Source organism: Gekko japonicus, unplaced genomic scaffold, assembly GCF_001447785.1.
Source record: "Gekko japonicus isolate JY-2015 unplaced genomic scaffold, Gekko_japonicus_V1.1 scaffold2313, whole genome shotgun sequence".
Classification (NCBI taxonomy): domain Eukaryota; kingdom Metazoa; phylum Chordata; class Lepidosauria; order Squamata; family Gekkonidae; genus Gekko; species Gekko japonicus.
This window is the reverse complement of record NW_015169854.1, coordinates 225,918-242,591: the sequence shown is the minus strand read 5'-3', so window position 1 is coordinate 242,591 and position 16,674 is coordinate 225,918. Positions and strand designations below refer to the sequence as shown.

Below are 16,674 nucleotides of genomic sequence, written 5' to 3'. Positions count from 1 at the left end.
CACGGAATGCTGTTACCTTCCCACTGAAATGGTACCTATTTATCTACTTGCAATTTCTTGCTTTCGAACTGCTAGGTTGGCAGGAGCTGGAACTAGAGACGGGAGCTCACTCCGTCATGCGGCACACTTGAGTCTCGAACTGCTGAACGACCGACCTTCCACAGCCTGCAGTTCAGCGTCTTAACCACTTGAGCCACCGCAGCTCCCTATATAACCCTTACAATACTAAAAATCTGGAAAGCCACTTTAGTACAGAAGAGAGTGACACTGGAAGTTGCCACTTGACCAGCTGAAGTGGTGCACAGGTACATCGCATCCCCACCCCCATTCAGAGTAGCCTTCTAGTATAAAAAGTTGTCAAACAGTCTTCCCACTGCAAGTGGTATAACGGCCATTCCTAAGGAGGTATAGTCTAAACACAGTTCTTATTGACACTTCTGGCATTTCATTTATCTAGTTTCCACTCCCGTCTGCAAATGTTAAGCACAGAGGGCTTTCAGTATAAAGACACAGCATCAGCGCTGTCTCCCGCTGGGTGTCCGTACAGCACAACAGCCAAAGATGACTTTCAATTTCATATCAGGAGTTCAGACTTAAGCCTCGAGTCTTTTATCACTGTGGCCATCGCCAGAAACAAGGAGGATTTTGAGCTGACATGCTGACATGTCAGGGATTAGAATACATGGCTAAAGTGTTCGCGGGAACTTCAAAGTCAAAGAGTGGCAGGGCTCTTTCCCCAGTTGGCTGGTTGATTTCTTTCCTTGGCAGTGGAGCCTGTAGATCAGAGAGAATCTGTGAGATATTGTCCTCCTGGTACGCTGCAAACGAGGGGTGCGTTCAGACGGACAGCTAATCCCACCATTATGCCGGCTCAAATTAGATCCCGATCTTTTTAGTTCATCCTCGCACGAGCAGACATCCCCAAGGGGAATCGCCTTACCGTGCGCTGCTTCCGCTGTCTAGATGGATTGTCTAGATGGCACCTACTGAATGAGGTGCGCGTGCGGTGGCTTGTTTTTAAAAAACCAAAAGTTTGCACATGCGCATAGGCATGATATTGCATCCTCGGTTATTCGTGCATGCGCGGAATCAAGATTTTTTTAAAAAAATTAATTGCGCGCTGGAATGATCAGACGGGGGAAAGTCCACGAGTGGCCCGTCGGAGCCGAAAACTCTAGATTTAAAGTAGTATCTTTTTAGTACGGCTCCCAAGCGCGGCAAAACGGGATACTCACGGAAGATGGACGTTTCCCAGATGTTGATGTCTAGACATTACATTGAAATCCATGAGACACCTGTGCCTCGCACGTATATAAAGAGCCGTCTGAACGCACCCGAGAACTGTCAACACAGCACTCTCCTTCCCAGTGTTTTCTAACTCCCAAACAGCCTTTTTTTAATGGAGGGAGCCTTTTGCTTGATAGCTGTTCTGCTGTGTTTACTATACTAATTTTGCATGCAGATAGCCAAATATACCACTGGATTACAGCAGTATTAATAAAGGAAGCCACTTCATACCAGGGGTCATTTCGTAGGAAAAGAAGTGCAGGAACTCATTAGCATAACTTATTCGCATAATTTATTTGCATACACCACACCCCCTGACATCACCGGAAGTGTGTCAGAAGGCAACACCCACCGCTCAGGCTCCACTGGACTGTTTTGGATTGCTAGCTATTGGGGGGGGATGCACAGATCTGCCCTCACAGAGGAGGGAGAGCTTGTACTTGAAGACAGGCTGGGGGGGGGGGGTCTGGAAATTCATGGCTGTTTCTTGCTCCTCGTGGCTTGACTGAGGGTTGCTTGGAGCAGCGGGCAGGGCTTGTTGCATGTGCCCGCCCCCTGGGCTCCTTACTGCCGGAGCTCGGCTCCTGTGCACTCCCGCAGGAAATGACCCCTGCTTCATACATATATACTTCTTTTTTTCCCATTGTTTCTTCTGTTTGTTCTCCTTATTTTGCATGCTTCCGCTTCAGAGTTATGCAGAACACGAAAGCTCCTTCTCTCTGACCACCCACAACTTTTGAAATTTCACCAGGGGCTACTTACATCTCTTCAAGTGTATCTTGACAACCAAAAGCACTAGAAACTTGCTTCAGATTTTCAAAATCTTCCCCCCATTTCTCTCTCTCTCTGTGTCATAAATTTTTGTCACCTGGCAAACTTCCACGTGGGTTTTCTTTTAAGAACTCTTTCCTATGCGAGACTAGAGATGACAAACTGCCTTTGGGAGGACTGTACCACCCCTCATTTAGGCATGCTTGAGGGCCAAAGGACTCATGATGTTGGAGAACTGTGATTGGCTGTTTCACCAAGGATGTTAAAGCTCGAAAAGCAACCAAGAAGGGGAGCAGGTTGTGGCACTGGGGAGTTCTCTCTTGCTATTTTCCTGAGAACAATCCCTCCACTGCTTGAGCTCCTATTAGGTCTGGGAGGGAGAAAGAGCAGGTGCTTGTACATTATTTAGTTTCTGTTAAGTCGCTCGCTTAACAATGAAATCGGAGAGTGATCCAGCAAGAACACAACTTTATTCTTCAATTCGAACACAACTCCAACACGGATCAACATCTGATAGCCAGAACAGCCTTTACATTGCAGCTGTCCTGCTTTTAAACATTCCCGGCTAATGTAGCCACACCCACTGTACAATTACCAACCAATAAGGTTGTTCACATAAGAACCATCACGGATGTTCCCGCTCAGGGTCTTGCATGAAAGTGATTGGTTAGGTGCTTCCTGGGCTAGTAACACGATTGGATGGATTTGGATCCTAGCCCAGGACGAAGCTTTACATTACACTTCAATTAGGTGTTTCACAACATATCATGCATTCAAGGCAGCTTTGAATACACTACAGGTTCTGTACTGGTTCTCGTGCCGACTTGGGGAGGGGGATTTCTCATAGGGAATAGCTGATCTCTGTAGTCTGGAAATGAGTTCTCAAAGCCAGAGATTTCCAGGCCCTACCTGGGTTGGCAGCTCTACCCGACCCATGCCACAGAGGGCTTCCCGAATTCTTGGGAGATTCCTTCCGCTTGGAAGAGTTGGGCCTTTTGGTTGCCTGAGCAACCACTATAATTGGCAGGGTTGCCAGGACAACCGAAAGGATGGCTGAACTCTTGCAAGAGGAAGGAACCTTTCTAGAGTTTGGGGAAGCCCTCTAAGGCATTCACAGCTTGCCACGCTATTTGAAAAGAGGGCCAGGGGAGAGAGAGGGCAAGAATGAATGATTAGCTGCTTTGGCTGCCAGTCTAAAGTCCGGGAGGGGGGTTGAAGGGAGGGGGCAGTGAAAGTGTGCCTGCAGGGGGTGCCCAAATGCTCGGGGGAGAGCCGGCAAGCAGCGCAAGTGGAAGGTGGGGCAGGAAAATGTCCCGAACCCCAACGAGAGAGCAATGATCCCTGTCGGAAAGATCACATGCTTGCCTCTTCCCGTGTGGTTACTTTGGGGACCTTGTGGTAGCCTTCTGGGGTCTGGGGAAGCGGCTGTCATGAAGGGGACCCTTGACATTCATCGACTGCCTTAGCCGTGTGCTCTGTCTAAATAAAGCATGAGCTCTACCGGTGATCTGCTCCCTTTCCCATAGTTCCCTAATTATTTACTGTCCCTCAGGGCTATTTTTGGGCAGGAACGCACAGGAACGGAGTTCCGGCTGGCTTCAGAGTTGGCCACGCCCACTACAGCCAAAACCTCCACGTGCCTGGCTACAGAGGGAAGGCCTGGAGAGCGACACCCCCCCTCCAGCGACTCTGAGGCGGGCAGGCCAGGGGGGGGCCTGGAAGGATTGGGGAGGCATTTAAATGCCTCCCTATGCCTACCCTGGCCTGTCCAAGGGCCAGCTTGCCTGGGCTCTCCGCAGCCGTGGGGCACCTGGGCAAGCCAAGGGAAGGCATGGGTGTGCTAATATGGTAATGAGCTGCACTTTCAGGGGTGTGGCCTATTATGCTAATGAGCTCCTGCTGGGTTTTTTGTACAAAAAAAGCCCTGCTGTCCCTGCAGCGCAGTGCAATTGCAGACCTACAGGTTTAGGGATTCCTCTCTGCGGGATTATCCTTGCTTTATGTCACTGAGGGCTGCATGTGTTGTGATTGCTCTGCAAAAGGACGGGAATTGGTACAGTTTTCCTTTGGGGGGGGGCAGGGGTTTCTAGTCCTTAGTGCTGGGAAGATCAGATTGCAAGCATGTATTTTTGGAGGTGAGGTAAGAGGTAAGAGGTAAGAGGCTCTGTTAATAAAGGCTCTGTTAAAGGGAGAACTGAACCCAGCACCCTGCTTAAATTTTAACTTTCCCCATAGGTAGCAGCATAAGAAAAATGATACAAAGTAGGCAGTTTTTCATTATGTATACATGTTGTGCTATTTATTTATTTACTTCATTTATTTATTTGCTGTATTCCCGGTAGGGACTCAAGAGTGGCTTACGTCATTCTCCTCTCCTTCTACCCCAGTGGTGGCGAACCTATGGCACAGGTGCCAGAGGTGGCACTCAGAGCCTTCTCTGTGCCATTGCCCCAGCCAGGCCCAGACCATCATTAAAGTGTCAAATTCTCTGCCAAATAATTTTAAGTAAATGAAAGCATTTGGGATTGCTTTCCTTACTTTGTTTGGATCATCTTAAGTTAATGTGTGAGTTGTTTTTTCTAAAGTAAAACCTCAGTATTCAGGTTAAATTGCCGCGTTGGCACTTTGCGATAAAGAAGTGGGTTTTGGGTCACAGTTTGGGCACTCGGTCTCTAAAAGGTTCGCCACCACTGTCCTACCCTGTCAGGTAGGTGAGGCCGAGAGCGTGTGACTGGCCTAATGTCTCCCAGCAAGCTTCCATGGCACAGTGGGGATTTGAACCTGGGTCTCCCAGATCATAAGAACATAAGAACATAAGAGACGCCAATGTTGGATCAGGCCAAAGGCCCATCCAGTCCAACACTCTGTATCACTAACAGTGGCCAGAAATACCAGTGCCATCAGGAGGTCCACCAGTGGGGCCAGGACATAAGAAGCCCTCCCACTGTTGACCGCCCCCAGCACCAAGATGACAGAGCATCACTTGCCCCAGAGCCCCTATCTATACGTTGTGGCTAATAGCCACTGATGGACCTCTGCTCTATATGCTTATCTATTTTGAAGCCCTCCATGCATGTAGCCACCACCACTTCCTGTGGCAGTGAATTCCAAGTGTTAATCACTCTTTGGGTGAAGAAGTACTTCCTTTTATCCGTTCTAACCCAACCTCGCTTTTACTAAAGGGGTGCATATGGAATCTAAGCATGCAATTTTTTGATTGTCTGCAATGTGTCTCTAGGTCCCCATGGAACTGTCTGGCTTGAACAGCCATAATCCCACATCATATGCAGGGACTTTGAAGGGGAGGGAAAAAAGCTTCCTATTATGCAGAAACCTTGAAGTATGTGTGTATTGGGCTGAACAAAAATGAAGTTTTGAACTGATAGTAGGAAGGTCTATAGGCAAAGGCGATGTTGGAGAAATTTATGGGCTTTTAAATAATTTAAATAATAATGGAGTGAGCTCCCATCTCTAGTTCCAGCTCCTGCCAACCTAGCAGTTCGAAAGCAAGAAATTGCAAGTAGATAAATAGGTACCACTTCAGTGGGAAGGTAACAGCGTTCCGTGCGCCTTGGTGTTTAGTCATGCCGGCCACATGACCACGGAAATGTCTTCGGACAGCGCTGGCTCTTCGGCTTTGAAACGGAGATGAGCACCGCAACCCTAGAGTCGGATTCGACTGGCTTTCGAGCAAGGGAACCTTTACCTTTACTAAATAATTTACCAGTTAAAGGTCAAACTATACATTATGTTTTATACAAGTTCCCAATGGGGACCGACAGCCATAGTGCAGCTGTGAGTCTCGGGTGGCAACTGCACATGAAAGCCCTGCGGGGGGCCTCATTTGTATCAGGATGATAGCACAGGAGGAACCCCTCCCCCTGCTCTGTGGCCCCAATTTGAATTGAGCCCCCATGGAGCTTTTACACAGAGTCGCCACCAGGGATTGCAATATAGCTATAGAGGTCCTCATTGGGAACTCGTGTAAAACACAGCATGTAGTTTGGCCCCAAGGAGCAAGACTAAGAGTAAAGGAGAAAAAGATATTGCGAAAAGATCTTGCAAAAAGGATGGGACTATGTTTAGGGAAATACAGATAAAAATATAATTAATATTTATACTTCTATGAAAGAGTTTTTATTGTTGGCAGAGTATAGATATGCAGTAAAGTGGAGTGCAAGCTGTTTAAATAATAAAGTCAGTTTATTAAGATGAGAATAAACTTTGTAAGAAAGAGAGAAAGAGAAGTCTAACTGTTTAACTAGCTAGGAGAGAGTCAGGAAGAGATCTCAGCAGGAGCAGGAAAAACCCCAACTGAGCTGATCAGGAGACAGGAAGAAGAGTATTTGAAAATAGTAGATAGTCCCTAATCTCACTATGATAACTGGGTGTCCTCTCTGCTGCCCCCTACAGGATGTTCTTGTAATTTTCTTTATCTATACACAATAGACCTTGCATATTCCAACATTTATATATTACAGTTAAAACTGTTATTTAATGCATTTGAAACTTAAGCATATTTATAATCTGGAGAATGCAGAATGCTAGTGCTGTCAAGCTGTGAATGCAGATTTTATTCATATGTTTTGGTGATGCTCATTAACTAGACCTTTTAGGGAACAAGAATGGTTATTGATTAGAGTTATTGTTCATACAAATTGTCAAAGGAACTTAAAGTACTTTTTAAAAGCTTCTTAAAGGACTATATAGGACTCAGTGGTCCAGAATTAGTTATAGTTTTGGTGATGGTAACAAGGATGTGTATCGTTGTTGCATAGAAATCAAGAAATCCTCCATTAACAATGGACTGATATAAAAAGATGGGACTATGACATTTCTAACCACAAGTTAACTTACTATAAAGGGGAAATAAGACAAAATGCATTGTTTGCTTTGAGACAGATATATGAAAAGCTTCAAACCTGAGTCCTTGTCTCGTCCTACAAGCTCTACGGTCTCACTTGGCTCTGACCAGACAAAGGGATTTTCTTTGCGGTTGTATTGGCAGGCATAACTAGTAGCTTTCTCCATCCTTTCTATGAAGAAAGAAAATTCTGCTCTATCTCCATTTGGCTGTGTCACCTGTGATGCTCTCAGAACCTTGGATTCGTATAAGGAGAAGTTCAGACCATTCCCTGGTCCCTGGCACTCAATGGTGACATTCAGGCCTGAGGCAAGCGGTCCTCTGTGTCTCACCTTGATGGAAGGTTTGGCAAGCTTGGGATCTGGGGGAAGGAACAACACAGTTAGGGTATGGATGGCTGTTTCCAGCCATTAAGGTTATGAACAAAAGTTTTCATGTATGGAATGCCAAAGACTTTCTGCATTACTTGTTTCACTGACAGGTGTATAGAGAGTTAACATTTCAAAAGACGTGGAAAAAACTGTATGATTGGTACAACATAAATGCATAGCTTAACGTAATGAAATTTTTGGTATTATTAATCTTTTTAAGTTAAATAGAAACTATGGTAATGAAACGATAAGAGTATACAGAAAACTTAAGCAAATTTATAGAAATTCTTTAAATATGGTAATAGAGTTATAAGAAAATATACTGATCTCTTTGTATGTTTTATGTGTGTAAGTGGATGTTTGTTATGTAGTATGTTTGTTTGTTGGTGTATAATATGAAAAATAATAAGAGTGTGCCTTATGGGTACTTAAAAAAAAGAGTTAAGAACTCAATGTTGAGAAAGGATGTGGAGCAAATCATTAGTCTAGACTGCAGAAAAAAAGGTGATGGGATATCTGCAGGCCAATAATATAATGGGAAATGTGGCTATAGTCTTTTGGGGTCACTTATTCACAAAAACTCTCTGTATATTTTGGATAAAATTGAGACTGTGAAACCAAACAACAAAACTTGCATCTTATTTCTTTCTTGTTCTTAAGACCCGGCCCCTCTTGTATCCTTTAGGTGAAATCAGCACATTCCCACCCCTGAAGCAATGTGTACTTCTGCAAAACTACCTGAAATTAATAGTGCTAGCAGGAGGTCAGCCGTGACCTGGATAGCCCAGGCTAGCCCAATCTTGTCAGATCTTGGAATCAAAGCAGGGCCGGCCCTGGCTAGTATTTGGATGGGAAACTTTCAAGGAATACCAGGGGTGTGGTGCGGAGGCAGGCAATGGCAAACCACCTCTGAATGCCTCTTGCCTTGAAAAACCTTGGCTCCTTGGTTGCAATCTATGTCATAAGGGCTTTTTTGGTGGAAAAAGCCCAGCAGGAACTTATTAGCATAATAGGCCACACCCCTGACAGCACAGCTCATTGGCATATTAGGCCACACCCCCATGTTACCAGAAGTGTGCTCATCCAGCCACACCCACCTTTTGCTTCTTATTCTGTTTACCTTGTTTGTTGCCAACACCCAGGGCTTTTTTGTAGCAGGAACTCCTTTGCATGTTAGGCCACACACCCCTAATGTAGCCAACCCTAATGAGTTTTTGCTGTTGGGTGTGGCCTATTATGCTAATGAGTTCCTGCTGGGTGTGGCCAACTTGGAAGCCAGCCGGAACTCCGTTCCTGTGCGTTCCTGCCCAAAAATAGCCCTGGATATGGGTAAACTCATAAATAATGTTCTGTGGCTAGAGTACATTGTGAGTCTCACCCTGATGGAGAGGCTGGGGTCTAGGAAAAATCCTTGGTGTCATATTGCTTGGTGTTTTACCCAATATACTCAGCCACACTGAAGAATGTTGCTAGGGATATTGAAGTAGCACATAAAATGAGAGATTAACTGTTAAAATCCAAAGTATATTTTGCCAGTGTAGCTTTTCCATTTGAAATACAACACGTAGTTTAGTATGATTTATGAAAAATGTATATGAGGACCAGGATAGGTTCTCACCTCTTACATTGATATGGACTTCATCGCTGTAATCCGAACATTTCTCATATGCAGCGTTTATTTTTAAGCAATATATACACCGGTAGATCCCTGCATTTGATTGATGGGCACTGGAAATAGTAAATATAACCTCATTTTGCTCTGCCTTCTTTATACATAGACGGTGTAAAGAGGAGCCCTCTTGTTTGTTCAGAGAAAATTCAGCTTGTGGTGGGCTTTCATTCTTACAATGGATGGTGATATTTCCTCCCTGTGTAACTACCTCACTGGAACTGATAGAAACAGAAGGCTTTGGATAAGGCAGTTCTGCAAAAGAAAGACAACAAGAACAGCTAAAGATTTGGACCTGCCAAAGTCAGACTAACACGGATACCCATCTTCATCTATCACTCTGGTAAATGCAATGGTTTAGTTTTTGAACCAGACCACACTGCTACTGTACTGGTGCAGAACTGCTGAGAGTGTACTCAGGAAAAATCTTTTCCCCAGGACACTAAGGGAATCTAATCAAGAGCTCAGCTCAGCTCGGATGTCATCAAGGAAATCCGGACAAAGGTATGTTTGCTTGCTGAGCCCGTTCATTGGGAAGTCTTCAGCACATCTCATTGTGATTAATCGGCCCTGGTCACACGAAAGGTTTTGGGCCGGGAGAGGGACGGATCGGGGGCGCAGCAAACGGGCGCGATCCCACCGCAACATTTGGGAAGCGTTGCGCACCTGTCCCCGATCCGGCCCTTCCGCCCGAAAAGCCGCAGCAAAAATACACCACCTACCGAGGTGGACCTTCCAGCATGGCCGCATCAAGCCCGGCCGTGGGATCGCCAACGCGTCCTTCTGCCGGCTCATCCCAGGGTCCTGGCTGAACTGCGCATGCTCACACATGCGCAGTTCGGCAGCCTCCCTTTCCCCACCGTGGCTTCCCCTGGCATCTGATCGTGCCGTGGAGGGAACGCGCCGCGGCTCAGGGGATCAATGTGATCCTGGTGCCTCGTGTTTCTTTTGGTGTGGCTTTAAAAAGCCACACTTTGCCCATACCCCCCCCCCCCCCCGTGTGGCAGGGACCGTCTCTCTCTTTTTTTATACACTGGCCAACTGAGCAATTTTTAATTAGCTTACTCCTAATTTCTTTAAATGTCTCCTTATCAACAGAATTTTTTTTTAATAGGGGTCATATTCTGAACTGATAAAGTACTGAAAGGTGAGCCATATCAGCTCTGCTCACTGACTGACTCCCTTGCGAGGGCCAAACTAGACATTATGGCATCCCCGGGTGGGACCTGTGGATGCCACTGCTGTCTTAGAGCTGGACTTGGGCCATTTAAAAATTGCCGCGAGGGACTGATCCTGATTCATGGTGCGGTGGGACCATGCAGTCCTGTTGCCTTCCCTAGCATCATTTAGGTGCCGAAACAGCCCCTGCAGCTGTGGACCCCATGACATCTAGTTGGGCCCTGAGTCAAGAGAGAGGAAAACAGCCACAGGGGAGTCTCTTTGAATTCTCCCTTCAGGCAGATCACCTGCTCATTACACTGCATCAGCAACAACCTGGAAGAAGGAGAAGGAAGATCTGCCTGCTTGTATTACAAAATCTCTGTTCCAGTTCACACTGGAGGAGGAGGAGGAGATTGGATTTATACCCCGCCCTTCACTACCCCAAAGGTGTCTCAGAGCGGCTTACAAACTCCTTTCCCTTCCCCTCCCCACAACAGACACCCTGGGAGGTAGGTGGGGCTGAGAGAACTCTTGACAGAAACTGCTGTGGGAATCTGCATGCCAGACACCCACAGTCCACTCAGGGCTTGTGCTGATTCCCGTGCTGACTGCTGGATTAGCAAGATCAGTAGGAGCTGTGATGAATGAAGGGGGAAAGCCATGGGATCACCAGCAAACCAGGAATGAAACTTATCTGGCCTTCTCTTGTGTCTTAGAAATAGTTTTGTATTCAGGAATCAGCATGTGAGGCATTGGACAGCGGGCTGGAAAGTATCCTATGCTAAATGCTGCAGACAAAACTGTGGTTAAAAGTGATAGAGGGCACTTGAAAAGTTGGTATTTCCATAAAACCTGCAACCCTAGTTCCCCCTCATGCCGTACTCATTGGCAGTAGTATTTTCTTGTTGTTACAACCGTCAGTAGAAGAAGCCACAGGTCCATCGGAGAGACCCACAAGTTCTGAAGGCAGCACCTGGGAAGATTAGTCTCCATTTACAGCGGGGGAAACCAAGACTCACATAAGTTAGCCAGAAGCAAATGAGGATGGAGCTACTGGTATCCTCAAGGATCATTTGACAAGCACAACTGGTTGTGAATGTGGAAGAAAAAGCAAATTAGGCTGGGGGAGGCTATGGGCATTTAACTCCCACTCTGTCTGCATTACTCACCTCTAGATATCACCCACGAGGAGGAGGCCGTGGCACAGAACTGGGGGGGTTTGGTTGCTGTGCTGGGGACTAGATGGGAAGCCTGTAGATTTGGGACTGAGATGCTATGGCGCCAGCTGCCTGCCCTTCCTTTACACCAAGAAATGAGCCCAGGTGGGGGATTTAGTGAATGACCCATGCCTTCAATCAGTGGGAATCTGCATGCCAGACACCCACAGTCCACTCAGGGCTTGTGCTGATTCCCGTGCTGACTGCTGGATTAGCAAGATCAGTAGGAGCTGTGATGAATGAAGGGGGAAAGCCATGGGATCACCAGCAAACCAGGAATGAAACTTATCTGGCCTTCTCTTGTGTCTTAGAAATAGTTTTGTATTCAGGAATCAGCATGTGAGGCATTGGACAGCGGGCTGGAAAGTATCCTATGCTAAATGCTGCAGACAAAACTGTGGTTAAAAGTGATAGAGGGCACTTGAAAAGTTGGTATTTCCATAAAACCTGCAACCCTAGTTCCCCCTCATGCCGTACTCATTGGCAGTACTATTTTCTTGTTGTTACAACCGTCACTAGAAGAAGCCACAGGTCCATCGGAGAGACCCACAAGTTCTGAAGGCAGCACCTGGGAAGATTAGTCTCCATTTACAGCGGGGGAAACCAAGACTCACATAAGTTAGCCAGAAGCAAATGAGGATGGAGCTACTGGTATCCTCACAGTTTTTTAGCCTCTGGCTCACACATTTTTGTCTCAGCTCAGGAAGGATGGCTCCAGAACACACTAATTTAATGCAGTATCATCTGCAAATCACCTGCTCAGAACTTTAATGCCGGTAGCTCACAAAGTAGAATTTTTTGCTCACAGGACTCTACAGCTTAGAGGGAACATTGATGGAGCTACTGGTATCCTCTAGGATCATTTGACAAGCACAACTGGTTGTGAATGGGGAAGAAAAAGCAAATTAGGCTGGGGGAGGCTATGGCATTTAACTCCCACTCTGTCTGCATTCCTGATAAACTTTTGTCAACAGATACTCACCTCTAGATATCACCCATCGACCAGCCATCCACCACCCTGGAAAGGAGATGGTTCCATTAGTGGCAAAGTATCTGAATGGGAACTGATGCTAGGTCTCTGGTTTCCCCTCCACCTCCACTCAGCCACCCTGCTGTTACAAACCCTCTGATCTCACTGACTGCCCATCTGCAATACCAACCAAGGAAGGTGATGGCCACGGAGAACCTCATGGAGGAGAACCTTCTGTGTGCTACTGACTGCCCATCTGCAATACCAACCAAGAAAGGTGATGGCCACGGAGAGCCTCATGGAGAACCTTCTGTGTGCAGCAGTGTCCTTGCTCTGGTGTCCTCTGAATAATGATCTCAGCTGATGGGTGCAGCTTCGGGAATACAGCAGCGCTCTGTGGCAAAGTCATCATTACCCATAATGCCTCCAGTGTCTGTATGATCGAAGGAAGGAGTCAACACCCTTCAATGGTGGATAAACCACATCCCTATTTTCCCCAGGCTGAAGACTCAGCGTATTAAAAAAAAACAGAGGAAGTTAATAGTTTTCAAAATCTACATGCCATGAAGTGAAAGTTTAGCTTAGACCAGCTGTGTTTTCTGGTATCTGAAGATTTTTTTTTTTTTAAACTTTCAAAGGGAAGATCCAATGTGGTATGGCTGATTTAGAATTTATCAAGGTGTTCAATACTATCACCCCTCCAGGTCTGAACAAGGACGTGGGGTTTCTCACTCATGGACACATGACATTGCCTTATACTGAATCAGACCATAGGTCTGTCAAAGTCAGTATTGTCTACTTAGACTGGCAGGGGCTGTCCAGTGTCTCACATCAGGTATTCCTGGATCATTTTAACTGGAGATGTGAAGGATTGAAAGTGGGACTTTCTGCATGACGAGCAAATCCTCTAGTACTGAGCCATGGCCCCTCCCACTCACTATGGGTGCTAATATCTTAGCCTATCCCACCTTTGCAGATGTTAATTTTTTTCCTATCAAAACATTTGTATTTGTCTAACTGGATGCGGTGGCTCAAGTGGTTAAGACGCGGAACTGCAGGCTGTGGAAGGTCGGTAGTTCAGCAGTTCGAGACCCGGGTGTGCCGCATGACGGAGTGAGCTCCCGTCTCTAGTTCCAGCTCCTGCCAACCTAGCAGTTCGAAAGCAAGAAATTGCAAGTAGATAAATAGGTACCACTTCGGTGGGAAGGTAACAGCGTTCCGTGCACCTTGGTGTTTAGTCATGCCAACCACATGACCACGGAAACATCTTCGGACAGCGCTGGCTCTTCGGCTTTGAAACAGAGATGACCACCGCAACCCTAGAGTCGGATTCAACTGGCTTTCGAGCAAGGGAACCTTTACCTTTTTAACTGGATATTTATCATATTTCATCTTGTACTTTCCCAGATTACATCTGATTTTATGTTTATCCTACTTTTGCCAACATGTGAACGGTTTAAAACATCTCTTTATGTAACATTTCCTTTGTCCTGCCTTTCTATTGTCTGAAGCTTTCTGCAAAAATCTATTTGTCTAATGGATGAAAAATCCATGAATGTTATCAAGTGTGCACCGACTCACAAAGGCTTATGCTGAAATAAATTTTGTTAGCATTCAAGGTACCAGTGGATATGGATACTTGTTTCATTTTGCTGCTACTTACATGGCTCCCGCTCTGGCATGGGGGTCCCCAACAGGGTGCCCATAAGTGCCACAGTGCCTGCCAACACCTTTCCTGGTGTCCATCAAGCATTTTTTAGAAAGCTGATGGGGCCAGATGGGGCTTTTGCCCAGCAAGGTGTCTGATTGACCACTGGAGTTTTGATTGTCTATGGCCCCTGCCACACGGCAGAAAAAAACACGGCCAAAGTGCGGCTATTCAGAGCCGCACCAAAAGAGACACGCGGCGGCGGGATCACACAGATCCCCTGAGCCGCCGCGCCGTTGCTCCCCGGCACGATCAGATGCCGGGGAGGAAGCCACCGACGGGAGACCGAGGCAGCCGGCTGCGCATGTGTGCGCATGCGCAGTTCGGCCAGGAGCCTCGGATGCGCTGGCAGAAGGACGTCCTGGCGATCCCACGGCTGCGCTTGCCACGGCCTTTCTGGTAAGTCCACCTCTGTAGGTGGTTTGTTTTCCCTGCGGATTTTCGGCCTGAAGGGCCAGATCAGGGACAGGTGCGCGCCGCTTCCCAGATGTTGCGGTGGGATTGCGCCCGTTTGCTGCGCCCCCGATCCGTCCCTCTTCCGGCCCTAAACCTCCCGTGTGACCGGGGGCTATGTAGATTTTTTAGAACATTGCTTTGTCAGTAGCCGCCACCACAGCACAAGGACCTCCATTGCATGACTGAAGAAAAGCTGTGGCAGCCATTTTGTGACTGGCGCCACCTCCTCCAGCAGCCATTTTGTATCAGTGACTGTTTCAGAATGCCAAAGGTGCTCAAAAAGTCTGGGGATCCCTACACTAGCAGATCCTTATAAAGCAGTAACAAAGAATAGCATTAAGTCCAATTCAGATCTCTTTGAGGACAGCAGGGCCGATGCCTTTGACAATTCAACTAGGAGAGAGGCTGGGTAAAGAAAGTAAAGCACTCAATCTCCTGCCCACTTCTTCAGGGGGAAACTATAGTCATAAATCTTGGCAAAACCATGCCCTGGGGATGCTTGCGTCACAGCTTCTCGGCATCCAGTTACCTACTACTTAAGTCCAGCCTTCCTGGGATGCTCCCACACTGCCTTCCTAAATCTCTGTTTTGGCTGTGACCAGCTGCCTAGAGGTTACTTCTCAAGGGAAAGGTTGGTCAGAAATGTGGCAAAACCCATTCGGAGATGTCAGAGGAGCATCAAGAGCCATAAACCTGTTTGTGGTAAATGCCAGATTGATTCCTGCGTGATTTGGTCTTCTGACTTTTGTCCTTGGTGTGACAAAGCAGACCGTTTGGCTCTGCTTAGGCCAGTTCTGTAGTATCTTCTACAGCCACCTGACATTATGTACATGACGTGCCGTCAAGCCACAGCCAACTTCTGGTGACCTCAGCAAGGGGCTTTCAAGGCAACTGAGAAGCAGAGATGGTTTGCCATTGGCTTCCTGTGGCCTAATATGCTAATGAGTTCCTGCTGTTGGGTATGGCCTATTATGCTAATGGGTTCCTGCTGGGCTTTTTCTATAAAAAAAGCCCTGCCCTCTTCTAAGTACCAACCCCCTTAGCTTCCGAGATCTGAAGAAATCGGGTTAAACCACACCGTTTCACATCCCCACCTGACATTACATGGACATAATGCCTTCAAGGTTTTATTTATTTAATTAGTTCATTTATACCCTGCCTTTCTCCACAATCCACCCCCCATTCTCCTCTCCTCCATTTTATTCTCCCAACAACCTTGTGAGGTAGCTTAGGATGAGAGTGCATGACGGACCCATGGACACCCAGCCTGCTTCCATAGCAGAGCAGGGATTCAAACCTGGGTTTCCCAGACCCTATTCTGGCCACTCTAACCACTACACCACACTGGCTGTCTGACACGACTAACAGTGGTGACGTTCCTTAGACTAACGCTCCTTTTGTTCCTTATTGTTATGTCTGCTGACTGCTGCTAGGCGCCAGCGTTTTACTGCCGAGTTTTAAACAGTAAACATAGATAACACTGAATAGAAGAACAATAAAAATTATTGAGAATCATCTGTTGTTGTATTTGTTTTATATACACACATATACAAGCCTGATTCGGCATTCAAGTATTGTTAACTGCTCCCTGAGGCAGAGAATCTTCACAATGTCCCTCCTGGGGTCAAGATATAGCAATTTTGCATTCCCAAAAGATGCTTTCTGAGGTTGGTTTAGGGTTGCCGGCTCTGAGTTGGAAAATACCTGGAGCTTTGGGAGGCGGAGCCTGGAGAAGGCAGGACTTGGGAAGGGGAGGGACCTCAGTGGTATATAGTTCCATGAAGTCCACCTCCCAAAGCAACCATTTTCTCCAGGGGAACTGATCTCTGTCCTCTGAGGATCAACTGTAATAGCCGGAGGGCTCCAGGCAGCAGCTGGAGGTTAGCAACCCTAGGTTGGTTGCCTCACCTCACCCTGCCTAATAGTAGGCCTGGCCCTGGCCTGGGAGGCATTCATATGAGAACAGAAGCCCAAGTCTGGTGCTACATCTCTGAGATCACTTGGTTCTTTTGTCCGGCATCAGTGTTAAATATAGACCCTGTTTCCCAAGAATGCACAAAGAACTGCTCACAGAGCTGACATGTGTGTGTGTGAATCACAAAACATGTGACCTCCCTCCACCATGAGTGATGGCATAGCACGCTGGCTGTGACTTTGGTTTCATTTAGTTAAACCACAGCATGAGAAGTTACGTCTAGTT

At 46.8% G+C, this 16,674-nt stretch overlaps 1 protein-coding gene across 1 annotated transcript in view; it reads right to left on the bottom strand.

Annotated features, from left to right (window-relative positions):
• Nucleotides 1-13,992, bottom strand: part of LOC107115633 (immunoglobulin superfamily member 1-like) — a 16,813-nt gene extending 2,821 nt beyond the window's left edge. The window contains exons 1-4 of the mRNA XM_015417369.1: nucleotides 13,974-13,992; nucleotides 12,501-12,566; nucleotides 8,912-9,217; nucleotides 6,916-7,283 (exon numbers count right to left, since the gene is read on the bottom strand). Coding sequence (XP_015272855.1) covers nucleotides 6,916-7,283; nucleotides 8,912-9,217; nucleotides 12,501-12,566; nucleotides 13,974-13,992 — 759 coding nt within the window. The remainder of the gene's footprint in view (nucleotides 1-6,915; nucleotides 7,284-8,911; nucleotides 9,218-12,500; nucleotides 12,567-13,973) is intronic.
• Between the last annotated feature and the right edge of the window lie 2,682 nt (nucleotides 13,993-16,674).